Raw genomic sequence first — 27,003 nt, forward strand, 5'->3', positions numbered from 1 at the left:
AATTGTTTAATTTAATACCGTGTAAATCTACTCCTCCTCTGGCAACTGTCTGTCTTCAAAAGACAAATATGATGCTATGCTAAATTTGAAAGCAGCTGAGACAACGGGATCAGCACAGCTAGCCACATCTCTCTTCATGTCTTTGGTGAGAATTCACAATTAACAGCATCTACAGAATGCAATATTGTTAGTTGAATCGGCATTCACTTCGCAACACTTCATTATAAATTATTATGAAAATAAAACTTTTTTATGAGTGTTACACAATTTTTATTCTCTTAAAAGAACACTACTACAGTTTCGGAAGAGCACTCCTCCCATCGATGGGTGATATAAAACTCTATCTCTTACCCGCCAATGGGAGGAGTGCTCTCCCAAAACTGTAGCAGTGTTCTTGTAAAAGAATAAAAATTGCGTAACACAATTAGTGAATAACAAAGTTTTATTTTCATAATAATCTACAGAATGCATTCACATCTCGTTCCTGGTCAAAGGGTGCAAAAAGTCTGTAAGAAGCCAAAGGTTTGGACCAATCCACACCAAATAGAAATTAAACATAGTATATATTATAATTTATTTAAAAAAAAATAAATATTTGCATTCTTATGATTTACCCAAATATTTAATTTTGAGAGCCATTTTAAAGGAGTCATAAATAACTCACTATTAGAAAATGGGAATCAAGTTGTGGTAGAGTGGGATTCGAACCACGGACCTTTGAGCAGTGAGTCTGAGACACTAGCCACAGGACCACAACCCGATTGTATTTTTAATCAAAATGAATATATAAAAACAAGTATAAATATATAGCCATAATAAAATTCATTTTATTAATGTCACATCCACATTTCCTCAACTCTTCCATCTGTTGACTTTTGTGGAGTAAAGGAGCTGAAACCTTTATTATGTGGGTGAGATTCATCCGGCTGAACCAAATCACCTACTAGGCAACGCCTGAAAACAATTTTCCAATTTTTATACTTCTTCTTTTACCAGGTAATTAATTCAACAATGTTTGAGTATGTCCAAATGCTTGCAGATTGGCTGGATTTCCTCCCTAGGGAGTTGTTCATATTTAAATTTATTGCAACAGAGAGGGAAAACATTATTGAAAATGATCATGTTTTCCCTCTCTGCAAGCATTTGGACATACTCAAACATTGTTGAATTAACTACCTGGTAAAAGAAGAAGTATAAAAATTGGAAAATTGTTTTCAGGCGTTGCCTAGTAGGTGATTTGGTTCAGCCGGATGAATCTCACCCACATAATGAAGGTTTCAGCTCCTTTCCTCTACAAAAGTCAACAGATGGAAGAGTTGAGGAAATGTGGATGTTTAAAGATGGGCAGAATGGTGAATGTTACACGGTGTGTAAAGTGGCCACTTAAACCAGCCAATGACAGGTCATAAGCCCTGTAAATGCCTAGACTTCCATATTCCCTTCTCAATAATGTTTTCCCTCTCTGTTGCAATAAATTTAAAATATGTCTTATTTATCTGCTAATTGTCATTTTTATTGATTTTGACTGCATAACAAAGATAATTAAAATCTTTTGATGGGTCTCTTATTTTTTTTACTGTGAAGTCATTTATAATAGGTACTTACTGAAATGTGTCAAAATATGAATTATATATTTTTTAATGCACACAATAATTTTCTTGGTGAATTGTAAATGGTTTGCGTCTGTACATAATAGCTATATTTCCTTTTTTCATGCAACTAATTTTGGCAAAAAAGGTTATAATTATTTTTAACTGCCCCCTATTCATTCCTACCGGCTTTTCTATTGAATTTGTATCAGAAAATGAAATGTTTTGTAATAATTTGTTCTAATAATAACACAAAACAGCTGTAAAAACAGTTAAAATTGCATGGTGAGATGCCTGGATGAATGATGAACAATTTTTTTACAAAGATGAAGAACATTTTACAGAAGAGAATATAGAAGTTAAGGCATTAACAGGGCTTATGATCTGTCATTGGCTGGTTTATTTGATTACCACTCTGCCTGTGTTTGAACGTGCATATTTCTTCAACTCTTTCATTTTGTGAAGTAAAAGAGCTGAACCTTTATTGATATGATTGAGAAATTATAAAATAGCGGTGTGTAACAAATATGAAATTAACCAGTAACAAACCGTACATTTTTTTTACTTTTATTATCATCATTCCCTTTCTGCACATAATGGTGCATAGCGCAATGCATCAGTTCACCAATCCCAGCGTACCTTTATAATTTTTTGTTACATGAAGTTAACATGATCAGTCTTACGCTTCAGGTGCCAGTCCAGAGACTGTGAAATATTCTTATGTGAAAACACCATTTTTAATTAATATTTCGTGTCAACCACGTCGGGAATCGAACCCAAGACCTCTTGCATGGTAGGCAAACGCGCTGACTACAACACCACAAAGCCGAAAGGTGTATTAGACATACCTACTTAAAAATTATGATGAAAAATAATTAAAACAAGTTAGAAATATATAAATAATAAATAGGTGTTTTCACATTACAGTGTGTTCGAATGTTTAATAAACGTATGTTAATGTATTAGTGCCTGTCGGTGAACCAAGTAAGGATACAAATTTTGTTTGGTCAGTTGGAACACTAGAATGATTTATGTGAAAACTTATTTTTACGCACACATAAAGCAGAGGTTATTAAATATTTGAATGGGCGGTTCATATGTGAAATTCGCAATATTAACGGGTATGGTCTTTTTTGGATTTTTCAAAGGAACAAATCCAACGTACAACACAATGTACACAGACACGGAATCACCCAAAAAAGTTATTTATTTAGTGAAAGCTATTAGGACAAGTAATGTCTGTTGATATATGGTGTTTTCACACCTTTTCAGGTACATTAAAAAAAATAAAACATAGCAGGTTGCTGAAAAAAGCATACAAAGTTAAAAATGTAATTTTTAAATGGTGACGTAAGGGTCGATTGTTTAAAACCAAAAAATTAAAAATTAATGAAAACAATTAAATACTGAAAATATTATATTTCCATTTCTTTGTCGGTTAAAATAAAATACATTTTATTTTACATCACAGATATAATATGCAAGTATTATTGAATAAATGCTAGCTAAATAAGTTTATTATTGTACTATAAAGATAAACTAATTGTGTAATCACAAAAATGGCTAGAAATTTATACTACATAATATAATATTTTGTTTATAAACTCACTTAACCCAAAAAATGCTACAGCAAAATTCGAGATAGCTGCATCTAATTGGACTACATAAACGAATAATTATTTTGAAATACTCAGACTAAAAAAGATCAAAAGACGATATGATTATATTTTGCCTTCATTCACACAGATGAAACATTAAATACTGTAACCTTAAATATGTAATTCAAACATAACTAAAAGGTTTTTATAGATTTTTAGCAAAAGCAGCTAAGACATTTTCATTGGGTTTCTATAAATTGGAATGACAAAATATCTTAACAGCTAGGCTGTCGAAATTCAAGAGAATTAATCATAATAGAATTTATCAAGTGCAGAATTTTGACAATGAGAGAATATCAATATAAAATATTTACAGAAATTAAAAATTAGGAATAAGTAATAGTATTCAAATGAATATTGTTTTACAGAATTTGTCAAAACAACATGTCCGACCATCTTTGATAATAAATCTAAAATATGTATGCAGAGATTATGAAAAGTGCAACAATGAAAATATGTATTCAATATTTTATGTCCTTGCATTAAAATATAATATTAATACAAAATCTGTTCAGAAATTGAAAACAAATATTTTTTAAACATCATTATGAATGACAAGTGATTTAGGAATAATTTAGACTTTATAATTACAAGAAAACTCATCCACTTTGATCTTCCTAGATACTTCAGAATCCCGTTTATCTAATAGTAATTAATTCATTTGAATTCAATAATCACATTGGCTCTATAGAAGCTATAATTAAACATTAGTTTGTAAAATTCTTAACTATTCATCAATAAAAATTAAAGGTAAGTTACTTCTCTGTAAAATATTCATAAAGCATTTATGTTTTAAATAAGGCATTTTTATTATAAGAATATTTTCCTTAAATGAGTTCAGGTAGATTCCCATCTGAACTAAACTAGGTGATAAAACATTCAAATTAATTAGCGAATGTTTTTGTTCAAATAACTTTTTTTAAAACACTGGTAAAAATATCAATGAATTTATATTATTTGTGGATTACTTAAAGATGCAAAGGGCATTAGTTATATGCATTTGACATAAATATTTAAATTTCAACTAAATCTAGCACAACAAATGTTGACTAGTTTTCTAATTCAGACTAAATATTTATGTAAATTTTATATAGGTATCACTAAAATATTAGATACACAAATACATTATAATCCTGCCAAATACTAATTTTCATATTATAAGCAAGCAGTAGGGTCTCGATTCTCAACTAAACTCAATACTTTGATTTATGTAGCATGAAATACTGAAATTTAGTGGCCTTATTCTGTAACTAATTCATTACGTAAATTCATTAGTATTGCATGAGAGGAAATGAGAGCGAACTATGTCTTTGATTGCGTTAAAGTGAGATGGATATATGACGAATGAACGAACAAACTTACGAAACTAAATTGTGGCAGAATAAGCCTGGTGTATCATATTTTAAAAAAAGACCCAACAGTAGGGAAATAATTTTCTTTGTAGCTTCATTTGAAAACTCCAAAATTTTAAAGCTGCATGAGACTTTTTATCATGCTAAATGGGTAATGATATACAGTCAAACTTGGTTATTACGAGGAAGACGGGACCGACTAAATTTGCTTGTTATAAGCATCACTCGTTATACCAGAGAAAGGTTTGTTAAATCCAATCGCCATTGCATATTGTCACTATTGAAAAATATGATAAATGCTTACAAACATACCACTTTCTAAATTTCAAATTCAGATAAATAAACATTTGTATTTTTTCACAATGTGAAAAGGATAGAGAAAACTTTTTACACGCTTCAACATATTTCACGCCAGGTTCTATTTTACAAATAATTGCCACTTTTTCGCAAAATTGAAACACTTTTGCTTGTTAGTAGTCATGTTTACAATTCAAGGGTTAAGTTTAAACTTATCTGACATCACTCACTTGTAATGTTCATTATGCATTGACCATAGAACATTAAAAAAAAACATTGTAAAAATCCTCGAAACAAGGATGTCATTCATAAATTACAAAAGAAGTTGTGAATTATAATGAGGTGCCGAGCTTGTGCTTACAAAGTTTTAAAAGCTTGGATTTTTTTACACGCAATTTCAACCACATGAGTGATACTTTGTCAATGTTCTCCGTGAAAACACCAATTAGGTACTTAGACACTTACATAAACGTAAACCGATCCCAACGCTCAGTATCATCTATAGCAAGTTAGTCCCTCATTTGGATTTTATTACTCAGGTTCTTATTTCGAAAATGATGTTTTTGAACAATTGAAGAGTTTTTGCTCAACTGTTGACAATATTTTTCATCGGTATGTCCGAGAAGAAGCTCGTTATAAAAGTGAATAAATGTATGGAGAAAACCACTAACTAAAATGTCAACTAATGTTTCCTCATTATATCCGAGATCTCGCTATTTCCGTGATCGTTATAACGAAGTTCGACTGTATAATTAATTCTGTTCGACTGTATAATAAAATCTGCTTAGTTAATAATTGAGCAGATTTTGTTTGTATTATATAGTTTTCCAATCCAAAAGAGAACCCAATTTATACTCTCAAAAAAATTGTATAAAACGAAAAATTCCAGATGATAACTAAACTGGTTTTTGATCAAATATAAAGTTATATAAACCATTGTCCAACACTTTCTTTGATTATACGGTAAACTATAAATTAAAAAAACGTACAATTTTAATGCTTCAAATTGGAAATGGAATAAAAGTATAAATACTACCCTTACTAAAACTTATCTTCAACATTTAAGTAAAGAAGCGCGATTGTACATATAGAGAAATACATTTAAAGCTGTAGTTCACCATAGAACTCTTAATATAAAAATAAATCCTCAAAGATAAGCATGTTTATAATAATTCTCTACAAATCCAATACTAAAAAAGTTAACCTTGTCTATGAGGTGTTAACACAAGTTGTGTCTGTTTTTTCCAAATTTAAAAATGAGCACCGAAAGTAAAACAAAATGGTTGAGGTTATACGTCATTCGAAATAAAATTTTCTGTCCTACAAGATGTTATGATCGCTTTTGCGTTTCATGTATTTTTTTATTTGATTACAAGCCTTCAAAATGAAATGTCAAATATACCAAAGTGAGCATTTTCGACACCCCCTTTTGTTCGCGTTCAATCGAGGGAATAAAGCTGCCAAAGCTGCTCGCAATATTTGCACAGTGTACGGTGAAGACGCCATGAATTATTGACTAATTTAATGTAAAATAATGAAGAAGAATACATTATTGACTAATTTGTTGTTTTTTTTTATCTCTCTATCTCTTCATTTGGAAAAACCGGACACAACGTATGTTTACACCCAATATTTTTTTACTTTTGATAGCAGATTCTAAACATAGATGGTAACTGTAGTTTCAGTTTGAAAAATCCACTAATATAGCATTTTTCTACATTCAGAATGACAAAAGGGTTAAAAATTTTAACACATTTTTGGCGCTCTGGAGCTAATCCACATAAATCGGGTAACTTTTTCACTTGTGCATGAGAAATTGGCTTTTTTGTAAATAAATTTTTCAGTATTTTGTGTAATAATTAAATTCATTAATATAATTTTCACTCACATTATCATATTTTTTATAAACAGTTATGGTATTTTGAAAAAAACGGCTTAATATTTATTTATTTACAAAAAATATACACTGATTTTAAAATAAAAATAACTTAGCGGAATAATCTATGTAAAACTAAAGTAAATAATGTCTTGACAATAATAATATTGTGACATCATTGAAGAAATGTCTATCTTGCAGGTACCTGTTGTATTTCAAGTGCTAAATTTACAACTATTTTCTGACTATAGTCTGGTTCCAAACCCAAATTCCACAAATAGCCAGGTACTTAGGTAGTACCCAGCCCAGTAATAGGTAGCGTGTAATATTTACTTAGATTAAGCGTTTGCTACCACTAACAGGGAACTAATACGTGTTTCGTCCATTGAGATATAATATATAGAGATGACACTCCATACAAATCCGTGCTAAAAAGTCGTCTCCAAAGAAAAGGGAATGACTAGCAGAGGGAGCAAGTATCGTCAGGTCGACTTTGGCAAGCAAAACACGTAGTACAGTAAAAAGCACGGACTGTTTACATCGGTCTACTGTGAGCTCTATTCAGTATGTCGCTATCTTCCGCAAATGCGTCACAGACAAAATTAGCCGAGGAATGCTCGCAACAGACTAAAGCCCGTTCTATCGAACAGAAGTGAGAAAGTGATTGGTTCAGTTAATGTATTCAAAAACCGCCTAGATCACACATCAATTTATAATGTTTAATAAACATGTGCACTTGACATACACGCATCAGATTAATAGCAGCTAGTAATAATAATAATATGCCAATTGGCCGCAAGTTGAGGGACCATATTTTGAACGCTTTTGCTTACTCTAGTTGTATACTCTAATGGTTTCGTCTTTTCTTTTCTAGTGATAGTAAAAATGTGTTTACTCGGTTCCCGCAAACAATGAGTTAACATGAGTACTTCTTGTTTTGAAAACAACTTATTATTTCTCTATTGTAGGTTTTTTTAACATAATAAAAAAATATTTAGTGTATAAATAGAATTCTGTCTTAAAATGAATCATAAACATGAATAAATATTTGTAATTTTTAACAAAATATAAATTATCAATACTAACAATAAAATACATACATTTTAATATTAAATTCAATAACACTGGGCGTATAACTATACACACTATAATATTTATGTGGATGAATTATCTTACCTTTGATTTTAAAATACATTTCAGCAACAACAGTTGCTGTTACCGAAGAAAGAATATTTTTTCCATACACTTCGAAAACTACATGATATGTATTGCATTATATTTTTGTACATTAAGAATATTTTGAGCTTTATGACACATTCATTCTATTGATGCATTAAGTTGATAAGCATAGTGATGAATGAAAATTTACCATACTGAACTACACATCAGTGTGTATTCTGGATCCCAGAACTGTATTGGAGCTGGCATTACTCTCTTTAGACAAATCGCAGGTAATAACATTATCATCATCTGATTTAGAAGAAATCGAATCCAAATCTCTGTAATTAGTTACTCTGTACAGTGGTGCGAGACTCATAATTAGCTCTGCAGCATCGACGCGACCGAGTTCCTGAAGCTTTGCCAGAAGTGTTCCTAAAACAACACTTTAAAAATTACCACTTTATAATAAATTGTATTAAAAATTGCGTTAAACAGAATCAAAACCAGTCTTCCATTTATGACCATTAACAAAATAAATCAATCCCAGAATGCTGCATTTCAAAGAGTAGATCGGTTTTATAATATGGCTTGATGGTTAAAATCAATTGAGCTTTTAAAGATATATAGTTTACTATGCATATATATTTTAGCCCAGAAGCATACTAATATATCGATTGTATTCTACGCAAGGGTAAGATATAGAGATGGGCATTTCACTTTTTTTATGAAAATGGCAATAACAGTTACCCTTTCACAAATTAAGCTGTTTAATGCAGTGGGTGACACTCCCCCCCCCAAAAGTTTCTCAATTTAAGTATATAAATTTTTTTTTTTGGTTCCCCATTTCCCTTATTGCATTAAATATTATGTTATGAATAAAAAAAATATTTTTTTTTAAATACGAAATTCCGTTGCTCAATTTTTGATAATTAATTAAGAAGCGAAAAATTACTAATTTTCAAAAATGTTTTTTCATTTTAAAACTATTATTTAATGTACGAGTATCTTATAGGAACCTCATTTTATGGATTAACATTAATATTTTTTAGCTTCAAACTTTTATTTAATGCAAATGCTACAAAAACAATTAAAAATGAATACAACTATCGGTCAGAGGATTGTCTACTACTCGGTCAAAGTGTACAATCTACTTCCATTGTCCATAAGGACAACTAGTAAGTACTCACAATATAAAATTGCTATTAAGAAATGGATAGTGGAGATAGTGAGCACGGATCGATGAGTAGATTAAGCCAAATAGGAAAAAATTACGGGACACCCCAGAGACATTACTTTTAAAAAAAAAAAATATTTATACTTTTACAATTCAAAATTGTAAAAGTATAAATAAAATAAAATACTTTTACAATTCAAAATTGTAAAATTATAAATAAATAAATTTTAAAAACCTTTAAATTCACAAAATGTCATTTCATTTAAACCTTTAATCATGTTTCGATTCGGATTATATGCGTATTATACGTACTTAATTATTAATTTAACATTTCCAATAAATTACCCACGTTAAAATATTAATATATACAAGAAATTGTAAGCGCTAATTATTTGATGCACGTATACGGCGGGCTTTTTTACTTACATTGTTTATGTGAGCGTACACTAAAATTGAGCCACATAGTAAATTTGGCATTCCTTCTATACAAACGGCAGAGTCAGCATTTAAAAGAAATTGTGCGATTAAGTGCCTCATTACTGTATGTGAACTCCAACAGTATTGTATGGAGTTGGGATGAATAGCGCAAAAACGTAAAAAATATTACCCTACCCCAACTATTACCCTTGTTTTTAAATGGTGAAGAAGCTCACGGTTTATTTAAAATGGTAAAGTTTTCCCGTTCTTTTAAATTTTTTTAAAGGTTACAACTGGTTATGACACTGTTTCAGTTTAATATGCTTCTCCGTTGTGGAAAAACCTTAAGTTTTTGGTGTTATTTATATAACGGTAACGACTAACGACTTCGTGCTGTTTAAAATTTGGAATATTTTAATAAACAGAAAAACGATGCACAGGGTCGTAGGACTGCACGAGTGAGGGGCGGAGGGAAGATGAGCCGGGGAGATTTCATGCGTATATGTGTATGTCCTTCTTCCTTGGGAGATAACAATACGAATAGGTAGGTATTGTGGATAAAGACTTGAAGTCAGGGCGAAGCGCGGTACGGAGTGCGGCGGGGCGTTGAATTGTTCGCGCTAAGCGAAATGTATTTTTGTATTTACTTCTGCACTTGGTGATTTAGTTTTTGTTTTTTTTAACAAGATTTAATTTATTTTTGTGAAACTGGTTTAAGTGTTTCGGAAGGGTAACTGTTTTAAAGCAGCAGTTACAATTTTTTTACCACCTCTAGTAATATATATTAATAAGTATTATAATGAAAGCATCTGCCCTTTCCCAAGAACTGTTCATAAAGACTAGTGTGCCTCTTGACTATTGCACATTCACTTTATTATTTTTTTATACACTAATTTAGCGAAAATTTAATCTTTAATTAATATGGGACAATAACAACACAGAAGGGCAAGAAAAATTAAATATTGGCAAAATCATGTAACTTTATTTTTATTAAAAAATTAATTATAACATAAATATTTTATTTTGACTCGGCCAATCAAACCTGAGATCTCATTCGCGGTACTAATTTACATATATTTAAGAATAAGATTAATGTCCTCCTTACCAATACTACAATTGACAGCCATTAAAAGCTTCTGCGTATGCCACGTCTCCATTTCAGCATCAAATGCTGCTATTGAGTCCTGGCTGACCCCTAAAATGAGTGCACAGTATTTTATTTGTTATTTATCTTATCATTACGAAATATTATGTTAAGACAGATAAATTTTTAGACCTAAAGCAACAGCCAACATACACCAGTGAGCGCCGAGGTGATGAGGGGGATCTAGCATGATCGATAATCTTGATAGTAATGCAGGGTTCATATTCCTTACGCTAATGTCCAAACACCATTCTAAAACTTCACTGATAATTGGACTATCTGCAACATACATCAGTACATTCATTAATAACAGACTTTATTCAAAACTCTAATGGAGAAATGTTTGAATTGTAAAATGTATTATTACCGAAGCAAATTAAATTTTCCAATGTTTCTTTTTTATTTGAATTAGGATTAGATAAGAATACAGCACTCATGGTGGTCGTTTCATCATTCTGGTACTGTAACATCTTGGTGATGATGTGACTTCCTGACCAGCTGTACGGCTCCTCACAGTGTGTCCTGAGCTGGTAAGCAGACATCACAGAGTATTCTAAACTAAGCCCTGGTGCAGTTCTTCCTAGAGCCTGAAAAAAGTAAAGACCGGTAATTCTTTGTTCAGGATTTTTATTTTTCTTCTTGATAATACCTATATTTAATGTATCATGACTATTATATAAGTGGCCTCAAAATCGATGTATTCAAGTAAATAATAAGAAAATATTTACTTTTTATTGAGAAAAAAAGATGTATGGACAGGGTCCACATTCTCATGACGTGTCTCACACCTGAGCCAAGCTTTCAAAGAATATTATAGATTTTTAAATATTAAAATATCAATGCATTTCATACTTACTAGCAAAATGATCATACCTGATAAATACAGTGAAGTACTTTTTCAAGATGCAGAAAGCAAATATGCGAGGAACCTGGTGGCCCCCTCACTCTGATGTCAAGGAACTCTCCTCCCGGAGGACCATCCAAGGTCAGAAGACACTCAGTGTTTAACCAACTTATTTTTGATCCGTGCCACCATTGGTACAAGTCACAGTCGGTGCCCCAATCTCCAATGTTATCAGAAATTTTCAATGATTCGATTTCATCGCGTAATTGAACCTAAGAGTGCACATTTTTATTATTATATATTGTGAATACAGTATAGTACAGTGGTCTATTATTGATGTGTTTTTTTTAAGCTCTGAAATTTGCCAGTATTTGTATATAATTCTCACACAAAAACTGAATAATGAAACCCAAATGAGTAGAAGTGTTAGGTAGTACGGGAGGGGAAGAGCGGGGAGGGTCGGGTCATCGGCCTTGAACGACAAAAGAAGGGAACAAAAAACAACTCATCTCCTTCTCTGTAAAACTTTAAGTTTTATTTCTACACACAATATTTCTATATAATGCTTATCGCATGCAAACAAAATTAGTTTAGAAGGATTTTGAACGCTAGACTATGCAATTTGCCAAACTTTAGAAGCTCATAGCTCGGCAACCAGACGTCCTAAGACAAAAGTGTTGAAAATCATTTTTGTAGGAAATTTTATCACATTTAGTTTTGTAGTGGCCATGTTTCGGTAAAAGTAATAGTTTTCGAGATTTATAAGAAAAAGTGGAAAATGGTCCCTTTAACCCAAGTCTAAAGGGAGCGTTCAAGACCACTTTTAAAACTCTGGGATTTTTTACCACCGATTGCCTTTTTTTGTCTAATTTGACTGGGCTATAGAAGGTGATTTATTGTTTAATAATTGATAAGCGAAGTTGCATAACAAAATTAAATAAAATTTCTGCAGTAATTAAAAAAATATTTTGTATTTATTTTGTATCCTGAAATCTTGAATTCTATGAATTTTTACATGAGATGGCGTAAAACGAGATAGTAGATTTCTTTTTACGACAATTCACACAGTTCAAACTACATAAGATCCTCAACTTTTCCACAGCTCTATATGTTAGCAAACAAACTTGGACATGTAGATTTAATTTTATTATTTTTGTATTATTTGTGAAAATTTATATACAAATTAATTGTTAACAATATCTAGATTTTGCCAAACTAAACGTTTATCGGTGCGTTTCTAATACAAATGAAAAAACAGGAAATGATCATAAACAATCAAATAAACAGAGAAATAAAACTATACTAAGAATTTAAAAACAATACTACTAATTTTTTTAAAAGGAATAACAATAACTAAACACATTAACTAACAAAAACCAATAATTTTCAAGAAGAAGTTATACTGTCTCTGATGCTGATTACCTTATTATAAAGGGACCCAATATGATGCATTCCCTGTCTCGCTCTAAAACTTTATTGTAATGTTTTTTTTATGTATACTTAAATTCAGATAAAAAAAAATTATGATCTCTTTTGTTAGGTATACCTATCTATATTTCCAGTTTTAAGTCATTTTTTGTACATTTTGTTTATTTGTACAAGCCGATAGTATTTTGTTTTATCATGATTATTTTCTCTTGTTAAAGGAATTATTCGTTGAATAAATATTTCACCACTTTCACTAATTGAACATTTGCCCAGTTTTTTGAGTAGCATATTACTGAGAAAGCACTGTATTATTATTATACTGTTTTCAAGTAAAATGTGCATACCTGAATATGAGGGAAATTCGTTGCAAGAAGATGTGTGAATCCCCTAGCTTGACTTAACTTGAGTCCTCCATAGCACGAATCAGAAGATTGATAACGTGGATCATCTGAATCCCATAAGCCCTCGAGAGTTTCCACAAAATTGAAACATGGAAATTCATATTCAATTTCATCATCAACATCACACTGAAAAAAGGATATACATATAATATTTTTTATTGGGAGTACAAATTAGTCCATTTGTTTTTTTGTGGTCATAAATGCATTTACTTCAAATCAAAGTATTATCCACCGGTGGCTACTTTTTCCCACCTCTCAGGTAATTTTTGAACTCCACCTCGAAAAAATGTCTCGTCTTTTGAGGCAATCCAAGATAGGAGCCAATATTCGATTTCTATGAATGAAGTGAACTGGTGACCTGCCAAACCGTGCTGCATTCATTGGAACAACCAGTAATCAGAAGGAGCAATGTCCGGCGAATACGGTCGGTGCAGTAAAATATCCCACTTGAGCGTTTCCAAATATTTTTTTACGATTTTTGCTTTATAAGGGCGAGCGTTATCATGTCGAAGAATAACTTTGGCATGTCTTTGCTCGTATTCCGGATGTTTTTATCGATTGTAAAGAATCGATTGTAGCTTATACTGGTCGCCAGGAATGGAATCACCAGATTGTAGTAACTCATAGTATACAACACCCTTTTGGTCCCACTAGATAAACAGCATGAACAATTCTTTGCCTTCGAATTGTTTAGGCTGTCCAGAATGAGGCTTGTCTTCAACTCCGAAATCTGATGATTTGAAATTAAATTGAATTGAAATGTCAAAACCATCCCCTATATGAATTATCAGTTGGAGCATTGTCACCAAGCATTCAATGCGCTTCATCTGCACTTTTCTTCCAATTAAATCCGAAAAATAAAACCTCCCGCAAATGCTGCTTAGTTAGCACAAAAGTTTACATACTCAGCACAGTAAAAAACAGGTTTTTTGTATGAAACTCAAAGCGATATAAACTAAGTATTATTGACAGACGACGAGAGTCTAACCCAGAGATTATACACATAGTCTAACCTCTCTGAAATCAGTTATCACCATCAATCACTATGAAATGTATGAAACATTCATAACAGCCAGAGCCATCTTTTGAAAACGGACCGAACTAATTTGTACTCAAAATATTTTTGTGGAATTGTGTACAAAAAGCATGTAGCTAAATTTTAATGTGAAATTTCAAAACCAGACCGGTTTTTTGTGGTATTCGAAAGATTGATTTATTAAAAAATATTTGCAGGAAATGATAACTTTGAAGTGATTATCCATAATATTAAACACAGTTTTTTACCATTGTGCAGATCCGCATCTCTTGTAGCAAACCAAGAAGTTGAGAGGCATCACAGTACCCAAAGTGAGCTTGGAAGTCATGGGCTGTATATACTCCGAGGGCTCGAGCTTCTCTCAAACCACCTCGTCCTAATAAGGCTCCCAGAACACCACACAGCCATGAACAGCATAGTACAACAACATCTCCAACAAAAAGGATCTATAATACATCATAAAAGTTTTAATTTTTTTTTTCTCTACCTGGAGAAAATTGTTATTTTTATACACAATAATATCACTAATTAATTATCAACTTGTTCCCACCAATACCTGTTAAATAAAAAAAATGTAAAAAGGGGCCTATTACACTGCTCGAATCAATTCTTACATGAAAAAAAAAAATTTAGCAGATGAATATGTCTACTATAAAATTAATGTGACAGAGAAGAGACCTTAAAACTTTATAACATTTATAATATATATTCTTACCTCTCCCAACACATGAAGATGGTGAATAACATCACTAATATGATCGTCACTCGCCAACAAATTGACATGACAGCGTACATTTTCCATAAATGCTCTACGGTCCATGACAGGAAAAGATTCCATAGTTTTCCGGACACTGATAATCCATGATAAAGTTGATTCTAAAAATCCATTCCAATTACCAAGAGAAACCTAAAAGTAAAAAGTTGAATGAAAATCAATAAATCATAGACCAAAAACAAACAATATTATGAAGATAATCAAATATTTTAAAACATTAACTAAAGTGTAATTAAATAGACTTAACTGCAGGCGAACAGGAGATCCGTGAATCAAATCGTATTCACTTCCAAATACCGTAGTTCTCTGTTTTCCAATAAAATCTGTCCCCTGCGCAAAATTAAGAAAAAAATGTGCATTATAAATTAAAATAAGTTTTTTTTTTTAAATTTAGAAATGGAAATAATAAACTGTGAAGTTTAAAATTAATGTTTTTTATTTATTATATCACAAAGTAGAATATACCAATGTGACAAATTTGTTGTAGGTAAATTCATATAATATTATATTGAAATATATGCAGTAGAACTCTGTTTATCCGAACTAAAGTCATCTGGATTGCCAAATATCCAGATCATTATCAGGAAATTAAAAGTAAAGGAGATGTTACAGTAACAAATAAAAAAGGGTGCTGGCGTCCGGCACGTTTCTTTATCAAACCAATTGACTTTACTGGACATGTTTAAGGAAGGTTTTATGTGATGATGTCTGGCACTTATTAATATGGATAATCACGAATGCATTCAATATTAATCCAATCAGAAAACACATAATTCATGAATGCTTTATATTTAGAAAGCCATAAATAAAAACATGGCATATAAAAATGACACCGAGAATAATCATGATTATGATTACGTAATATTCAATCTACTATTTTTTAATAATCATCAATCTGTATTTTCCAATGAGGAAATTTTTATCTTAGGAGAGATTGAAAAATATGCATACCTACATAATATAATACATAGGTAAGTATAATACATAGGTAAGAATAAAATGATTAAATAAAAAATGATAAAAATATTTTCAATATCATTTTTTTAATACCACATAAATAAATAAATAAGTTGTCTTTCAACTTAAATACTTACCTAAAATTATTTTGACTGCCTAAAACAAATCAAATCGATGTCTCCAGTCTCGCTAGTGGTATGTAAGTTGGAGATACAATATACTGTGGCTGGGTAGTTATGAAATTGAAATGCCATTGCATAAGATGTTATAATTAAACAAATAAAAGTTTAAAAATCTAGATCTATGAAAATATAATCCTAACCTGTGTAATGGATTTTTTCACAGATGCTAAATATGATTTAAAGCTCCTTAGCCCTACTGACGTAGAAGCATTGCAATCCAGAGCAAGTACCTGGAATTTGTAATCTAAAATAACAACATGCTACAATCATGCAAATTAATACCTAAAGTATATAATAAATAATTAGTGATTATTTTAAAACTGATTAAAAAATTAAGATTTTGGTATAGTGCTACGTAATGCATTTGTATCTTGGTATATCTGTTACATCTCTGTCTATTTCTTCAGGAACTGAAAGATATTTAATACTAGTAACTAATATTTTAAAATATATCTGCTCTATAAATAAATAAATAATATTATTACCTATTATGTAATATATAAAAACATTGTCTAAATTTCATAAATCTACTTTATTTTTGAACATACTATGTAGTAACTCAACGCAATGAAACAACTATAAACAGTTTAGTCATAGGTAAGTAAAACATTCATAAAAAATACTATATTATTTCTATTTAATTTACATGGTTCACCCTAACAAATCATCATTGTTTCCTTCTTTATCATTTATACAACTCGAGGGTTGCCACTAATAATAATTTGTGGATATCTAGTAAAGAATAAATAAATCAATACAACCTGTGTGTGAATTTTAAAAAAAGACGCAAAATTTTGCTGAATTTCTTGCAATAAATTATCTCCAGCGGGATAAATAAAATCTCCCTGTGTCGTTTTGTGCGTCCGAAGATCTGCGTGACTTCCAATCAATATAACATTACCTAAACCTCCTAAAACAAAAACCAAAAATATTAATGTTCTTTTGAATTAGGTAAGAGTGTGTTCATAAGATAATAAAAAAAAATATGTATGTATGCATTTAAATATTTCAAAAAACTCACCTGGAGTACTACATGGTGACTGCTTAGATATAATGAAATTCAACCAAAATGTACACTGTTGCAGTTGTATGTAATATGGCTTTTCTAAATTGAACATAATTGCATACACAACGAGATGCGAGTACCTACTCACAGTACAGTTAACAGATGAAAAACTATTACTTTTGTAGCATAAATAATTGTCAATAGTAGTTTCTATATGGGATTTTCCAATATTTGTTATAACATTATCATTTGCGGCTGTATATTTGGCTAACTCGTTAGAATTGAAATTTCTCCGTTTCACAGAGTAAGGAAATACTGTTGCAGGCTGCGGGATAGACACATCACTGAGAAAGTGATGATAAATTTGAAAATAGGCTTCTTGACCACTAAAATCCCAAACTGTTATATCACCAACACTATTTAAATCCATCTAAAATTACAAAAAGACTTAGTTAAATATTTTTTCCATTTGAAATTAAATGTACATAACAATTGTGCACATAATAGTTTACCTGGTGAACTTGTATACCCTTTGTGGGAATATAATTTGGAGTTGTACAGTAATCAAAACTTAAAGAATTGTGTCTCGGGGTCACATCCATTTCAATTTGAGAAGACTGGCTAGGGGAAGATGGACGCGCTACAATAAAATTAATAGTCATTTTATTTTTTGTACAAGACATATTCTTATTCTTTGGAGTGGGGGTCAGTGCTTATAAGTTCGTGACGTCACTGCGACCTGTGAAGATGAACAGGTCATGACAGTTTGTTAGTTGGTATTTCAGCCAATATATATATTATCGTATTTTGAAATAAGGCCTGAATTAACAAAAAAATAATAATACAAAAACGTGAAATGAAAAAAATAATTAGATTTAAGGACATACATCTAGTTGTGAGAGAGGTTGATCTGCGTAATAGAGCGTGCAGCAGGCCGGCGTTTAGTGAGGCTGCCAGTGCTGTCTTTCCGCTGCCACTGTGTCCAAGAAACCGTACTTGAAGACGTACCAGAGGTCGTTTACCACTCCCCAACTGACTGCGTAAACCTCCCGCACTCCATCCTCCCACCCTTTAAAAAATGAAAATGAATTGTAATATTTCAAAATTATCGAAGTAAAATAAAAGTATGTGATCTTTAACAATACCTCAGTTTGTCTAACAGCTCTGCAATATTATTGTGTCCATATTTTAAAGCTGTAATGTCAGCTCGAATCCCATCTCCATTTCGCTGATCAATTTTACAGCCATAGAAACAAAGCAGCCTAAAAATTTTTTTAATATTCTCACTGTAAATATTTCTCAAGAAAAATAATATAATCTTATTTACCTGTTAATAAAATAACTTTTAATCCAACAGATTTATTTAAAATAATTTAACTTAATGGTAATATATTTTGGAAATAAAAGATGAGTGATAATTAACTTCACAAATTTGGAGTAACAAGATACTGGTTTCATCGCTTTCGCGACATCTTTATGCCTGGTATATTTATTATTAAAATTATTTTAATTTATTGGAAAGCCAACAGACATTTATAAAATTACATGTTACAAATTGTCTGTATACTGATAAAGCACTCTAAATGACAAAAGTTGAGAAAACAAGTTATAAATCCATTTTTATGTAATTTTTTAGTTTTATCAACTTATAAAATCTTTTAAATAGTTAGTTTCAAAGTTATTGTGTATAAACTCCCGATAAAAAAATATTGTTTTTAATGTTTTCCAGTGAAAACCGTTCATTACATTTACTATATAAAAATGCATCAGTTTATACAAAACTGGTAAGGTTAGAATTTGAATAATAGTAATTAAATTGAAGATATATTTTTATTGATTTCAATTTATATAAGAGTAATTGAATTGATTTATTTTTATTTGAAAGACTTATAAAAGTGATTGATTAAAAAAACCTGACCAATAAAAAACTGCCAATAAATCCTTTATTACTGGGGTAGTGAAAAATTTATCATAGATAAATATTTACCTCACTATATGAATGAATCCATTCCGAGCAGCAATATGAAGTGGATATTGACCCCGAAGATTATGGTTTTGTGTGCACCCCATGGCACATAAACACCTTACTACATCATACAAGCCAGCAGCGCAAGCAAGATGGAGGCAGCTATTTCCTCTCTGTTTATATGAAATTAGAACTTTTGTAAGAAATTTAATAATCAAAAACCATACAATTTACATTGCTACGCTTGGTCCTTTGACAAAACTTTTCAATACAAACAATAAAAGTTAAAATTTACCGTTATTGTTTGTTTGTTAAATTTCATATCTACATTATTACTATCTCATTTTTTATGGTTTTGCCTTACGGTGTTAAAAATTATCTTACAAGGTAAAAAACAGAAAAAAGATACTAAAAAGGTATTACTTTTGTGTTTGATTTCTTTAACGATTTTAAATTATTCAAAAGAAATTACCGAGTCTTTGACATCACAATCAGCGCCATGATGAATTAAGAGCATGGCAACTTCAGAATGTCCCCCTGATAAAGCGGCGAGTATTGGAGGTTCTGGTATCCCTGTATCCACATTTACACCATAATCTATCAAATATTTTACTGCTTCTAGTTGACCTGCCCTACAAACAAAAGTATAGTATTTTAAGTGTGTGTGTTTTATTAGTGTTTACATGTGCACAAAATATGTGTTTTATATTAATGTATTAATTTTTACGATCATTTAATTTTAATAATTTATAATGTTAATTTTATTGAAATGTGTGTTTTATTAGTGTTTACATGTAATTGATGAAAAATAAGTAGTGTCATTTTTTATTTAAATATTATTTTTCATTGTTTGTAAACCAAATAAACAAATAGCTACATAAAAAGCGAATTACTAAGCATAAATCCTGATTTCTCTATCTGCACCTAGTGGTGCATAGGGCACTGCACTGGCACTCCGATTGCAGCATTTTTGTCACATGGAAGGTAAAGTGATAAGTCTTACACTTCAGATACCAGTACAGAAATATTGAAATATTGCAGTGTAGAATTAACTTTAAAACCGATATTTCACATCTACCCTGCCAGGAATCGAATCCAAGACCTGAAGAATGGTAGGCGAACAACACAACGAGGTGGACTTATTTCCACTCGATTTTTTTTTTCAGGATTATTACCCGAGAGTAGCCATCGAGTCCAAAAAGCCTGTCCAGGGTTCTGGTTCTTTTACACACTCAGAACTGTATTCTTTATCCGCTCGGACATAGAATAAATAAGCAAGATAACATTGTATATATTTGTAAATTTAGGTTACTGGTAATTCCCTATTTTAAGCAGTTCTCGTTTTCTTTTTGGTTCACAAAATATTTTTGTTGTTATTTTTTAAAAAGTAAATGACCCTGTCAAAATTGGTAATCAAATTGTGGTAGAGTAGAGTTTGAATCTCTTTTTTCAGATCCGTGAATCTGGAATACTATTACAAGGTCACAACCAGATTCATACAAATAAAAGAGAAAGGCAACTGTTAACAATAAAATGCATAGATACCTAGATGCAGCGTAGAGCGCGGCCGTTTGTTGGCAAAGGGGTGGAGAGGCATGTGAGGAGGGAGCCAAGAGTTGCTTTAGTACAGCCGCTTGACCACCGCGAGCTGCCACCACGAGTGCCGCTTCTCCCGACATGTCTTCTGACTATATTATGTTAGTAGATTGGCCCAAGGTCAATTTTTTTAAAAATAATGTGAATGCAATAAAAAATTTTAAAAGGGGAAAGAACAAGAGCAAACACCTTCATTTATGCATTAAATTTTTTATGAAATCAAATTACATTCAGATTTCTCCAAAAATGTTCTATAATTACATATTTTGTACACAGTAGCGTATTGTGTAGCATTGAAATATTTTTAGTCATCATGTGGGGTTTTTACCTTTACAAATAATTTAATTTAATTGTGAATATCAATGAGTTAACACAGATAAACATTTTTTTTAATTTAGTCAAAAGTATGGGAAAAGTGAAGAAATTGGACGGGTTATGAAAACATTTAATTCTTACTTTGAAGTCCTAAAAACATAGTTCTAAAGCTACAGGATGGTTGATTGGATGTAGTCAAACTACAGTATTAAATTGTGTAAAAAATATAAACGTGCTGAACGCCGCCAGCAAAAATAGTATGAGGGAATAAAAAAAGAAACATCGGCTGATGATAGATTGCTGAAACGATTTTGCCTGCAGAATCGATTCAAAAGTGCAAGGAATATAAGAATTGAGTTTAGTCAAGCTGGCGGTGCCTCAGTAAGTGTTCATACCATACGTCGTCTACAACCCGAGTCTACTCTGGGAATGTGACCTTTGGGCAAGGAGGCCAGCAAAAAAACCACTTCTAACAGAAAAAATGCTCGCAAATCGCATAAAATTATTAGAAAATTTAAAAAATGGACAGAAATATAATATATTGAAAAGGTTTCATTTTCTCCGATGAGGGTAAATTAAAATTCTTTGGTTGGGTGGGATCCAGTACATTAGACTGAGATCTGGAGAAGGATTTAGCGCCAAGTGTCTTCAGCCAACAAAAACATCTTGCTGAACAAACGATCTGGGGATGCTTTTATTACAGAGTGGGACATTTTGCATTCATCTATGGAACTGTAAATGCCAAACCTTATTTAAAAAATTTGAAAGACTTTTTACTCCCATCAATAAAAATGGTATGATTATTTGACTAATGACTATCTCCAAAATTTGATGAGTTCCAAGATGCGGCAAATTGAAGTGGTGATAAAAAAAAAGGGAAGCCAAGCAAATATCAATAATTAGTATTTCTCATTAACAAGTGAAAAATATTTGTTCAAATAAATACTTTTTTCTTTTAATTAAATTATTCATACAAAAAAATTTTGAAAAATTTCACAAAAAAAACATATTTTTATTTAATTCCAGGAAAAAATATTTTTACGCCAGAAAATTGTTCTTTTTTTTACTTCATTCTTTTAGAAACTGACGATTTTATAATATGAAATTAAAAACTATCAATGATATTTAAAAAAACTGGATATATTACGGACAAACAATTTTTTGAGAGTTGAAGAAATTTCAATAATCGCATTGCTACTGTAATATTATGTGTCTAATGGCCATTATCTTTAGAATGTGTCCATCTTACGTTTTTAAGAGATTTTATTTATCAATAGTTTTAAAAAAAAAAAATATTTAATACAATTTTATTTTTATGTACTTTATTAGTTTTGAAATTCATAATACATAATATACTATTAATGTGATATCTGTTTTATTTCCGAATTTCGTTATTTTTATTTTAAGTACCCATGTAATTTAATTTTGTATTAGGTTTTATCTGATTTCTCTGTCTTGTTTTTTTGTGATTTGGTTCCATTTAATATTTAAATACTTTTGTTTCTGGCTAATATTACTAAAAGCTAAAATAAACCTAAAAGCTAGCCATAAAGCTAAAATAAATTTTAAAAAGTTTTGTAACTCATGGAAATATGATAAATTACGACTCAATAAAGGGAAAGAAAATATTTTTTTTCTACATGCTAATGAATTTGAATAACGTGTAAATGATAATTTAAGTTTTATTAATATGCGATATTATTGGTCAATGAATTCACAAAAATTAAGGAGATAAATCTGTCAATTGATGATCGAGATGTTCAAACATAGGCAGAATGGTAAATGATACAGAGTGAGTAAATTATTTAACCGATTAGGTACTTAAACCGGCTAATGATCGGGACACGAGTTTTACAAATGACTCAAATTCAATATTCTCTTCTCAAAAATGTTATTAATCTCTTCAAATAACATTATTGTCTTTCCATTACATTTACATTTTTAGAGTTTTACATTTTTTCATCTTATTTTTGGTTACTGATTTTCTTCATGCATTTTTTTAAATGAATTTCGCGTTCTTAGACGTCCATGAAAACATTAAATTTTCCTAAAAATCTATATTCTCGGTGTACCTAATTTGACTTCATAGAAAATTTAAATACATAAATATTAACTTAATGGATAAATATTTTCATCGGTATCATTTTGTTACTGACCTTTTCCCATTTTATCTATACCTGAACTTATATTATGAAAAAAGAAACACCTACCTACTTAAACGGTGTAAATAATAAAAAATATATTATGTAGGTAGTTCACAACATCGAAATTGATTTCGATGTTGATAAACAAATAATGATGTGAAAATATATAATTTATTATTATAAAGAATAATGTAATATTAAATCATATCGTGTGTTATCCCCTATTGTCTTCCCTAATTGATAAAATAAAAATAGTAGGTATATTTATTATGATAGGTAGGTAATGATAATTTCAAATGAATAAATACCTAGATAAGCAAAAATATAGGCGGGTGATGATCTTGTAATATCGCGTCGTTGCTTACAAACTTATTTATAAGGATACATTAAATATAAACATATTAAATAATACTATTATAAACGTAAAAAAAGTACTAACATTATTGTTTCTTCGATTCAAATCGTCCATGTGTTTTATTCTCGTATGGTACACATAACGATCGTGTTATCGTAGAAACACGAGCAGAAAATTGGAACACAGCAAAATCATCTGTCAGTTCACAGTCTGTCACTTTTATCAGGTACCGTGCTGAATTAAGGAAAATCAAATAACTAAAACCTCTTTATAATCAATAGCACTATGTGATAGGCACACCATTACATCAAAATAAATAGTGATAAAATGTAATACATCGTAGAAGCCGCCTCTCCCTTTCGTTTATCCATTTTGATACCATTATCACGAGCCTAGTTGTGGCTGTGCATGGCTTTGTGAATTTGTACTTGTAAGTACTTATTTTCCGCGCAAACTCCGTGCGAAAGCTCCTATTTTCACCCCAAAAGTTATCGGGGCAACCAACGGAAAGGTAGATATGTATAACCTTGAAACCTACCTACATAGGTATAGTCGGAGTCTACATTCAAGGCTCGCGGAAGAAAAACAATTAGGTATGTGTTGTGACTTGTGACGTTGAGTCATAAAGTCAAGATAAACAAATGACGTCATACATTTCTAAACTTATGACTAATTTGTTTTAGTACTTGCAATGCTATGATTGGTTAGTTCAAAAATGCAGATAATGAGATGTCACATTAGTCTTGAATTATTTCGTAGTAATTGGGGTCTGTCATAGAAATAATAATAACAAACAAGTTTGAGGCCATCACAATACCCACACAGATGTATGGGTATTGTTCTATTATATACAGAGTCATAGAATTAAGAATAGTCCAGAAACCGCATACGCACATCAAACAGAAGGCGACTAAACTCCTCATAAATGAGTAGGTTTACGTTTTGACCCATTAGTTTCTTTGTAGACGTCGCTCAGTACGCAACTCCCGATTTTAATTCAACTATACCGTGTTGTGTCGTTTTGAAGTGTAAAAATACTGCTGGGATCTTAAAGAAACAAGATGGGATCACATTTCATTGTAAGTACCGAATACATGTTCATTAGGGTGGATCGATCTTGTACGGAGAAAAAAAAAATGAAATTATAAAAACGGCGCTATGCGGATAAAATGTTCTATAGTATGTAGAATAAGGGAAAAATGAAATAAAAAATATTTTTTAAAGGTTTACTGCGAGGGGTTGAATTTTAGATTTTTATTGAAAAAAGTCATGTTTTGGTAAGATAATTTTGGATAATAAATTAATGTGTTTTTGTTATAATCATCAATTAAATCATGCATTACAATAGCTTTGATAATCAATCCTTTCCCCTCATCCTCTCAAATTAGTTCGTAAAACTGCATTAAACTGAGCAAGCGGCCGTCAGAATAGCATGCGCGACCGCTGTTCTCGATAAATAAATTACTATTATACTGTGTGAATTATGTGAGTCGATAAACTTGAACTAGTTTTGCACTAAAGCGATATTAAGAAAATACACGATTTGCCATATTTTCGGGACTGGTTGTGATATGCCACCAAATATGCTTTCTACCTGTGAAAACGAAATCTGGTTCGTATTTTGGAATTTAAACCGACATACGACATAAGGAAGACATTTCTGCACCGTGTAAATAATGTTTCAAGAAGTAAGACAATATCTAACAAGCACCAATTCCAAAATTAAGTACAAGATCATTTTATTTATTTATTTTATTGGGTAAACAAACATAATGTTCATTAATATTGACTATTTCTTTGTAAATTAGTATATGCCATTCATGCACACACCAAATAAATTATTTACACTTAAGATAATAATTCAAATTATGTTAAATGTAGCAAATGTAAATGATAAGAGAAAAAATACGTAATATAAAAATATAAATAATAATAAATAATCCATCCGAGATTTAAGTGACATTAAAAACTATCATTTAATTGAATTATTATGACCCAGTTTAAAAAAGACTTACATCGTATCTTGAGAATGTTATTTTATCAGTGCTAGCTGACAAGAAAAAACACGTATAAAAAATAACTTTTCACGAGAATTCCGAGAGCCTGCAAAATAAAACGAACTATACTTGCAACAAGTATTCGAATATTCTAATTTCCAGAATGTGATATTTGTGCAACAGATTATAAATATTAGACTTGAAAAAATAATCAGGAAGAGCCTCGAATGACTGAACAATTTACCTATAAAATGATTTCAGAAGCAATAGAAGACACATTTATTATTAAAGAAGCGATACTACCTTCCACCAACGGGTTTTCCTATCGCAGTTAAGCCACACGAGTTGTAAAAATAGTTAAAAAAGCATCAGTTTCTGTCTGCAGAAACCAAAAAAGAAACAGATTTAATAAAAAAAGGTAAATATTTTTTAAAAAATGACAAGACTAGTAATAACCGTCAACTGTTGATTCCTTGAATGCCTTACAAAAAATCAAATCCCCTCCATCCTTTTATCCGAGGACGAGCTCTGCGTGGAAACTTGATTTTTTCTTTCTTTATCAGAGGCGTCTAATAAGAGTATTGTTTTGTCCATGATCCTTAGCCATTGTGGTATTCCCGGGTCCACTCCGGGGATCCTGCCTACAGTAATTTACTACCACTGGGCGATCTCCTTGTTATGACCAAGGAGAAGCAACTTCGCACATGGCAAGAATATTGAGTAGCCTCCTCCCAAGCCAAGGATAGACATCTTTTCCAACTGAAGCCAAATGTAACAGAAAAGACTTGGTTTTCCAAAGTGATTCTGAACAAGTTTGTGACATCCTCCATATCCAAAATGCGCATTGGGCACTGCTGCAATGATTCTCACCTGTTCGGAATTCATGTCCGGGACTCTGCCATTTGCGAATGTCAGCTTGATGAGGAAGATTTAAACATGTTTTTTTTATGCCCCATTAATGATTGTTATCTTGATTTCCTATCCGACCTCTCTGATATTAATATTCCATTCCCTATTCATATTCTAACTCTCCTGTCTCCATCCAATAAACGTGTATTTGAAATTCTATGTAAATATCTAGTTGTAAATGGTGTAAAGCTGTAAATATGTTACATTATTACATGTATAAATTATATTAAATACTAACTTGTATATATTATATTACTAACACATTTGTAAATATGTAAAAAAAAAAAAAACTCGGCACTGGCCAGAACACCCGAGTTGAGAGGTGAAAAGGCCATAAAAAACGAATAAGAAGAAAAAGAAGAAAGCTGTAATAATCTCTGGGTCAGCCGTCATGTGTCATGCTGTCAAATTAATATAATTAGAG

At 31.0% G+C, this 27,003-nt stretch overlaps 2 protein-coding genes and 1 long non-coding RNA gene across 5 annotated transcripts; 1 reads left to right on the forward strand and 2 right to left on the reverse strand.

Annotated features, from left to right (window-relative positions):
- Nucleotides 1-29: 29 nt before the first annotated feature.
- Nucleotides 30-15,347, reverse strand: LOC148285062 (death-associated protein kinase dapk-1-like). Of its 3 annotated transcripts, XM_088230617.1 has the most exons (9): nucleotides 15,093-15,347; nucleotides 14,626-14,823; nucleotides 13,285-13,467; nucleotides 11,542-11,784; nucleotides 11,036-11,255; nucleotides 10,801-10,947; nucleotides 10,630-10,719; nucleotides 8,142-8,365; nucleotides 30-169 (listed from the first exon to the last, which is right to left on the reverse strand). In XM_088230617.1, exons 1-8 carry the CDS (start codon nucleotides 15,213-15,215, stop codon nucleotides 8,151-8,153), a joined length of 1,419 nt encoding a protein of 472 aa, XP_088086743.1. In that variant the 5' UTR covers nucleotides 15,216-15,347; the 3' UTR covers nucleotides 30-169; nucleotides 8,142-8,150. The 3 variants fall into 3 exon arrangements, with proteins under 3 accessions (XP_088086743.1, XP_088086735.1, XP_088086752.1); XM_088230609.1 differs by lacking the exon at nucleotides 30-169 and having other exon boundaries at nucleotides 8,020-8,365; XM_088230626.1 differs by lacking the exons at nucleotides 30-169; nucleotides 14,626-14,823; nucleotides 15,093-15,347 and adding an exon at nucleotides 13,552-14,355 and having other exon boundaries at nucleotides 8,020-8,365.
- On the reverse strand, nucleotides 15,116-24,073 carry LOC148285063 (uncharacterized). The gene is made up of 12 exons (XM_088230597.1): nucleotides 23,758-24,073; nucleotides 20,809-20,951; nucleotides 19,736-19,895; nucleotides 19,285-19,436; nucleotides 18,443-18,559; nucleotides 18,185-18,366; nucleotides 17,810-17,937; nucleotides 17,313-17,727; nucleotides 17,053-17,201; nucleotides 16,432-16,521; nucleotides 15,400-15,482; nucleotides 15,116-15,284 (listed from the first exon to the last, which is right to left on the reverse strand). Exons 1-12 carry the CDS (start codon nucleotides 23,785-23,787, stop codon nucleotides 15,254-15,256), a joined length of 1,680 nt encoding a protein of 559 aa, XP_088086723.1. The 5' UTR covers nucleotides 23,788-24,073; the 3' UTR covers nucleotides 15,116-15,253.
- Nucleotides 23,834-26,024, forward strand: LOC148285064 (uncharacterized). Its single transcript, XR_015823030.1, has 2 exons — nucleotides 23,834-23,899; nucleotides 25,932-26,024. It is a non-coding gene; the product is annotated as an uncharacterized LOC148285064 (long non-coding RNA).
- Nucleotides 26,025-27,003: the final 979 nt, after the last annotated feature.

The sequence above is a fragment of the Micrasema longulum genome, unplaced genomic scaffold (genome assembly GCF_059751315.1).
Source record: "Micrasema longulum isolate JH-2025_06_02 unplaced genomic scaffold, ASM5975131v1 h1tg000066l, whole genome shotgun sequence".
Taxonomy (NCBI): domain Eukaryota; kingdom Metazoa; phylum Arthropoda; class Insecta; order Trichoptera; family Brachycentridae; genus Micrasema; species Micrasema longulum.

Bases quoted from the DNA above. Each gene is read 5' to 3' on its own strand.
- LOC148285063 (XM_088230597.1), bottom strand. From the start codon at position 23,787: ATGGACGATTTGAATCGAAGAAACAATAAT. The intron at 17,728-17,809 runs GTAAACTATTAT...TTGTAATTTTAG, and splicing joins AGGGTATACAAGTTCACCAG to ATGGATTTAAATAGTGTTGG. The intron at 16,522-17,052 runs GTTGTATTGATT...TACAAATTCCAG, and splicing joins TTTTTAAAATTCACACACAG to GTACTTGCTCTGGATTGCAA.
- LOC148285062 (XM_088230617.1), bottom strand. From the start codon at position 15,215: ATGGAATCTTTTCCTGTCATGGACCGTAGAGCATTTATGGAAAATGTA. The intron at 10,720-10,800 runs GTCTAAAAATTT...CACTCATTTTAG, and splicing joins TATGTTGGCTGTTGCTTTAG to GGGTCAGCCAGGACTCAATA. The intron at 8,366-10,629 runs GTAAGGAGGACA...GTGTTGTTTTAG, and splicing joins GGCTGTCAATTGTAGTATTG to GAACACTTCTGGCAAAGCTT.